Below are 7,417 nucleotides of genomic sequence, written 5' to 3'. Positions count from 1 at the left end.
CCTTGCTCAGCGTTGCTCATGACCCAGACAGGAGACGGGTGGGGGCTGAGTGTGTTGGAGGCTATGCCGACTCCACCGGGCCTCTTCCTTTGAAGTCCTGGTTAGCAGAGAATCAATTTCTCCTTCAATTCTCTCTCTTACTCTTTCACATTTCTTTATATTGTTTTCCACACACACACACAAGTTAAAGTTTAACTTCTTAACTGCCTCATGTAAACAGGCCTTTGAAGTTGGACGTTGAAGAGGTATTAACTTCCTCAGGCTCATAAGGCTGTCAGTAATGAGTAAAGGTTTAGAGTTCATCAGAGTTCACTTCATAGGTGCTTCTCAACAAAACAGTTCCCTCAATCTGATTAGGGAAAAACAAACAATAATGAGAGCTAAGTCTATTCTCTGTATAACATCACATTAACATAACAAATATGACTGGTGGAGTGTTTCACAAGGCAAGGCAGAGCAGCGGCGAACAATTCTGCTGCATCTGCTGACCACAGATGCCTGAAGACAGACAGAAAAGAAAATAAGTGTTTCCTGATGCTGAAGTAACAAACTGCAGAATAGCATATGTTATTTTATGTATGTGTTTCTCCCTCCTAGCTGGGAGTCATGCCAGTGTTCAATCCTCATTCCAATCTTCAACCATCACAATCTGAGCCCTGTAAATTCCTCTCCACACTTCTCGAACTCGGCTATAATGCAATGTGGCCATCTGGATTTTACTTTCTTCTCTTCCCTTTTTTTATGCATTTGTTGTCAGACATCAGAGACAATGGCTACACTAAGTGACAACCAGCTTAAATAGCATTAATAAAACACAAAGTCAGTTTCATATGCTGCACAAGGCCGAGAAATCGTCTGGCACTCAACCCTCACTGTGTGTTTTCTTAACTTGCACTGATAAAACAAATGAAATCTAACACGTTAACCCTATTGAGCTTTAGAATTGCTTTTAGAGAGAGCAGAGGGAGGGTCATTCACATTGTTGGCTCATATCAGGTGTAAAGGTTTAGGTTTAAATTGCCCTAAATTGCCCTTAGGTTTAACCCTAACCCTATATGTTGCAGGGAGGGTGTTGCAGTGTTTGTTTTATGGCCTCTTTTTTTTAAGGTCCCAGACCATGTCCTGGCTCATGCTTCACATTGGAGTGGACACATGTAAGAGTGGTATTGAAATCGAAGAAAAAAATAAATAATAAATCGGATCAGAGTCAGCTTCTTTTGGTTACAACTCATCACACAACACTGACCCTTGAAATGACGCCTCAAAGGGAAACAATATTTTTAGTACTGCTTTTTTTTTTTTAGTAGTTGTTTTATTTCCATGCAGAATTGCCGCATGTGTTCAATACTTGACTTAATTTTATTTTCAGACAAATAAAACCCAGACAATCGGGCGGACTTCCTCTGGTCGACTGGACGATATGCGCCTGTCCAACTGAATTCTGACTGGTCGAAGGAAAAGGGTGGAGCGTCCACACTCTGAGTCGCAGTGCGTAAGTGCATGAGAGAGAGCGAGAGGTGGCTGCATCAGAGCCAAGCAAAGTTTTAGTTAATGTTAACACATCAACCGACCAATTGGTTGAGAAGGAGAAAAAAACTAATTCGACAAAGATTTTTTTTTAGGTTGTCTACAGCCCTACCAAACACACTGTGCTCTTGTGCAAGTGTGTTTATCCGTCTTTTAAACATTCATTCACACTGTTCTTCCCTTGTAACTTTGTAGACAGACATTTAATAACAGATTAAATGGAAAGTCATAAAAATAAAAAATAAATTAGAGAATCTGTGCACGCAGAGATGAAAGACGGAAGTGACTGAATAAGATTGATACGGATAGAGTTCGTGTTGAAGGAAAGATAGAGAGCAGGAAGAGCCCCAGACAGACAACAGGAGTGGACTGTCACACATGTTTTCATTTAACCCTTTACAAGATATAAGGTTGTTGGAGGAGAATTTAGAGGTTTGGAGCCACCCCTGCTCCAAAGCTTTGTCTCTGCCACAGGGATCTTTGCAAAGTGGTCTGAAAAGCACATGAATAATAGGGCAGATTTTGTTATACATTATCAGTTTATTTATCTAAATAATGTTGGAAAGCTTCATTTCTATAATACTTATATTTATATTATATATAAGAATGGAAGATATGGAAGATATTTAGTCACTTGCTGAAATCACCTTTAACGATGACGTGACCCTTTACGGATGTCAGCTAGCAGTAGGCCAAGCAGGAAATAAGTTACCAGGGACAAGAAGTCACTATTATTTACCAAAATAGATAAATAAAAAATAGACAATCCGATCATCGCTGTGATAATGCACATCAACTAAACCAAACTGCTCAGGCACACACAGTCATTATACCCACTCGTTATTTTTCCATAACAACAGTAAAGGCAGTATTTATCCCTGTCAGATGGTGTGTTGCACTGTTTGTGATCCGATGAGCCCAAGTGGTCAGAAGATGCAAAGGTCCACATATTGAAGAAACAGTGGAGTTTAGGTGAAGTGGACTGAATGTGCTGCACAACAGATGGGAAAAATCCCCCACAGCCACGGCATCTCTCACATCAGTCACATTAGTGGAAAAAGAGGTTCCTGAGTGGGATGTGGGGTCTGCCAGGCCATGCCTGATGGGGGGGGCGGGGGGGGGGGGGGTAGAAAGAACCAGCAGTGAAAGCAGTGAAAGAGCAGAGGGAGGGATGGAGAGGGTATGGGAGGGGGGGTGCAGGATGGAGAGCAGGGAGGGGAATAAGGTTTTTTTACAAAGTGTTTGTCAGGGTGCCCTCCAGTCCTGAGTGCATTCTGAGAGAGAGAAGGGACAAGGAGGGCCAGTTTCTCTGATCAGGTAGGTGTGTGTGTGTGTGTGTGAGAGAGAGAGAGAGAGAGAGAGAGAGAGTGAGAGAGAGAGAAAACGTGTCTATAGGCCTTCATGGTATTTTTCTATGAAACCTTATAGGAGAGGAATAAACACACGATGATAGAGTCATATTTCTCTTTCTCCTGGGAATCGAAGGGTAATTACTGGATATTTCCCTGCAGTTTTGGGGCAGCAGAGAGGATCATGAACAAAGCTGGTATTCATGGCTAGGTTTTTTTGCTTTTTCAATGCTTCCTCTCTGGATTCCCTGTGGATTAAGACCCCTAAGAATGTACCTCTCAAGCAGTCACATTTCCAAAACACAGTCAGTGGCTGCACCGAACATTTGACTGTTCATTGAACCTCAGTGAGTTTGGGCTTACAGGAAAAGTATTCAAAGTCATGTTTTTACAAAGTTTATTATTTAAATTTTGAGTGACTTAATGAAGAGTTGATAATTTTTTTTGCATATACTGTGCCTGTTTAACATACAAGAGAGGAACCTGTCTAGGATAAAGGACCACCACATGTTTTCACCATCATGTTACTTTGAGCTGTATCAGAAGATTAAAAATATCAGTCAGTATAGAACTAATAACCCAGTTTTGTCAGTTTGTGAATTATTTTATTTCTACTTTAAACTGCAGAGCCTTGTCTCTCTGTCTTTGTTAGATTGCAGTGAAGATCTGTATGGCTGTGACCATGCGTGTGGTGACTGTCCTCTTCTTGTCTGCCCTGCTTCCACTCTGTCTCTCCCATGGAAGGGACCCCTTCGCCTGGTTGTACAGTCGGCAGAGCCAGGGTTACTATTATGGCTCCCTGCAGGTCGATACCACAGGAGGGGCATGTCCAGATGAGTGTGACTGCCCCCCTACCTTCCCAGTTGCCATGTACTGTGACGGGCGGGGCCTGACAGCCATGCCAACCATCCCCTCCCGTGTGAAATACTTGTATCTTCAAAACAATGCCATCACAGCTGTGCCTGATTCAGCTTTAGTCAATGCAACCAATCTGGTGTGGCTCATGATGCACCATAACCAGCTGACATCTGACGCCATTGGCACGAAGGTAAACCTGCATCTGGTCTCAGTCGGAGAGCCACACATGAGAGCGCAGAGTGTAAAGAAGTTGTGTTGGCCTAAATGGTCAGCAGATTTTGTAATTACATAGGAAAAAGGAATATTGGATGTTATTGCTGCACATATGTGAGTTAACTTTAGCATTTTGACAAGTGGCCATTAGTTTAAAGTCTGGCTGAATTTAAATTGCATGTTTTTTTTTCTCTTCTAGAATATCTAATCAGTTACTAATATGTCCTGTGTTCATATGAGAAAAAAATCAGAAACCAAAAAGGAAAAATTTTGCTAGTTCTCCGTTCATGTGTGCTTGTTTCCAGTACACACAGTCAAATCTTTGCATAAAGTAATAAAAACAGTAACATCACTTTTCCATAATAAATAGACACTGGCTGTGTGAAGAAATCACTTCATATAGTGCACCAAAAGCATTGTCCACCATTTTATTAGAGTGTCCAAATAAGTAAATTGAGTAGTATTGAATCTACTATTAAGTGAACAACGGAGTGATTTCAAACACAAACAGCTACACAACACTTAAGTCTTCTCTTGTCTCTTTTTATCTGACTGACAAACATGATTGTAAATCTTGTCCCGCTCCTTATCTTGTACAGTGAGTAACCAAGCAAATACTGAAATGTCCTGGTGATTTCAGTTTTGCTGATTGCATAGCTGATTAGCCGTTCACCTGCAGCACGTTGAAGACTAACACATATGCGCAAATGTCACTTGAGTTGCTTTCAATGCTGCTGCTCTCTGCTTTTCAATACCTAATGCAAACAACACTTGGTTTGTTTGCATTAGGTTCTCTTCGTGTCTCATCAGCTGTTAATCAAACACAGACACCATCACCTTCCATTTCTGATATCTACTCAAAGACCTTATTAATTAATAAAAAAATTACAAATAACAAATAAAAAAAAACACACTCACATTGCTGCAGAGACTTTTCAGTCAGCTGTTGACATGGTATTATGTGGATGTCAGTCATTCTCCACCATGTTTTTCTGTAGGCATTTCTGAAGTTGGAGGGACTGGAGCGTTTATACCTACAGCACAACAATTTGAGCAGCATTCCTTCAAACCTCCCTCGCAACCTGCGAGACCTGAGAATAAACCACAACAACATTGAAAAGGTAGTCTTTTGCATGGTTTGATATTCTGCTCCCCTCACTTCTCGTTGGCTGTGTTGGCTGTACATAAGAGACATCAGACTTTTAAATCAATTATACTGCTGCTTAGGTAACGCCTGCAGACCTGGAGGGAATGGATAACCTCACCATCCTGTATCTCCATGATAATGCTATCACTGACATGGGCACTTCACTGAGGGCGCTGAAGTCCCTCACATTGCTGGACATCAGTGACAACAAGTTGACAAAGGTAATTGCATCCGTTCATTATGCAAATGGTTAATCTCCAGCCTTTCACACGTTATTGTTATTAACTGTTCCCAGGTCCCAGAGGCACTTCCTGAACATCTGCACCAACTCTACCTGGATTCCAACTCCATTGATTCTTTACCTGAGAGCTTTCTGAGTAGTTTTACTCAGCTGCAGTATGTCAGGATGGCCCACAACCAGCTAACAGACAAGAGTATCCCTGCCAACACCTTTAATGTGAGCGGGCTGGTGGAGCTGGATCTGAGCTACAATAAACTGGAGAGAATCCCACCAGTGAGCGCCACACTACAGCATCTCTATTTGCAAGCCAACCAGATCAAAGGTAAAACTCATACATTTTATTGGGGTATGCAGATCTTTCTAGGCAAAGCTATGTTAAAAATATTAATTCCATGAGAAATGGGTTTCTGTATAAAACATGATTTTCATTTCGTGTGATTTTGTATGTGCTCTTCTCACTGGTTTAAAGTGGTTGGGGTTCACTTGAGAAAAGGTGATGTCATATGCTTCATTTTGCCAATCAAGATTTCAATCAAGATAATCAAACCACACCCAGATTGTACTAAAGACTCAAATTATATGTTTTTTTTTCCCAGTGTTAAGTTTAAAAAAGAAAAAAAAAGCTAACTTAGGATATTTTTCTCCAAACTTCAAATTGTTTTCCATTTATTTAATCATACATTTCTTATATATATATATATATATATATATATTTATAGTTTTACTTTTGTAGCTTGGGAAGACATACTGCAATTACCACCTCTCTGTGCCTCTAGAGTTCACTCTGGGTAGTTTCTGCAGCGTTGTGGATGTGACCAACTTCTCCAAACTGCGTACGCTGCGACTGGATGGGAACGAGATCAGTCGCCTGGACATCCCCTCTGATTCGTCTCTCTGCTTACGCCTGACTTCCACCATTGAGATCTAACTGTGTGTATGACGCATTGTGGCAGTCTGCTCACAAACACAGACCACACTATCTGTGTGAAATGTGCCAAAACCAAAGCACAGAAAGGGCAATGATGTGATTTAATATCAGCAGCAGGTGGCAGCAGTTTGTACTGTAGTATCCACATCACAGTGATTGTCATATGGTTAAAGACGTTGGTCTAACATTGAGTAAATCTTTAAGCAAACAAATCTGGACAAATAGTCAGGTCTGTTTTTTAATTAAATAGATTTAAATGAGCCGTATGCCACAGAATACAGTGTACAAGCCTGGAAAGGATGACTGTATGAGCCACGTGTAATGTTTATTTGTTGCATATTGAAAACTTTCTGTCTGTGATCCTCCGTATATGTTGATGTGAGGATCAACGATCTTTATAATCAGTGTTTTTAGCTGTTTTTATGTCACAGTTTCTTTCTCTCTGTTGTCCTACAAAGCATGCCTTCCACTGTTTCGGTAAGTTGATGATAAAAACAAGATGAGACTGATATCTTACGCTCGAGGGTCCTCTTTTTTCACAGTGAAATCAGCTTGGTCAGATATCTATGTACCAAGTCAATAATATGTTCTTAGTGTACTGTTCTGAATCACACATACAGTGAGGCCTCCAGGTGTATGACTATGATTATGATTACTGTATGCATTGCATGGGTTGGTTATCATACTGACAAAAGGCTTTTGGTTATGAGCCTATTGCAAAATAAATAATAGATGGCTTTTGAAAGAGACCAGTGTACTTCTTGTCTTTTTAAAGTAGACTAAATCCAGTATTTATAGTGAACTGTGTGACTAATGGTGGATAAGGAGGAACACTGACGCACTACAACGTAGTTTGCTCAGGACAGAGTCAGCTTTTGTTCATACCGATGCAATAAATCAGCTGTCTTTTTTAATTCAAGCGTATCAGGACACTCTCACCGTCGAATACAGATCATACAGATGCGTCAGGGGTTAATGTGCAGGATATGAGAAATTTTGCCTCCCATATCCAAAAATACATTTACACACTCACACACATACATACAAATATACAGTGTACAGATCTTCATCTGTTCACTGGTGATGATGCCAATAACTTCCTGCTCCACATTCAAGTTGTTTGTGAGGTAGGAATACGGCAGTCATTCGGGATA

General features: G+C 40.7%; 1 protein-coding gene across 1 annotated transcript; it reads left to right on the top strand.

The window, feature by feature from the left end:
- The first annotated feature begins 3,543 nt into the window (after nt 1-3,543).
- fmoda (fibromodulin a) lies at nt 3,544-7,005 on the top strand. Its single transcript, XM_046385322.1, has 5 exons — nt 3,544-3,924; nt 4,946-5,068; nt 5,175-5,315; nt 5,390-5,657; nt 6,112-7,005. Exons 1-5 carry the CDS (start codon nt 3,547-3,549, stop codon nt 6,261-6,263), a joined length of 1,062 nt encoding a protein of 353 aa, XP_046241278.1. The 5' UTR covers nt 3,544-3,546; the 3' UTR covers nt 6,264-7,005.
- The last annotated feature ends 412 nt before the right edge of the window (nt 7,006-7,417 follow it).

This window comes from Scatophagus argus, chromosome 3 (genome assembly GCF_020382885.2).
Source record: "Scatophagus argus isolate fScaArg1 chromosome 3, fScaArg1.pri, whole genome shotgun sequence".
In the NCBI taxonomy this organism is placed as follows: Eukaryota; Metazoa; Chordata; class Actinopteri; family Scatophagidae; genus Scatophagus; species Scatophagus argus.
The sequence above is the reverse complement of the archived record's forward strand: the minus strand, read 5'-3'. Positions and strand labels throughout refer to the sequence as shown.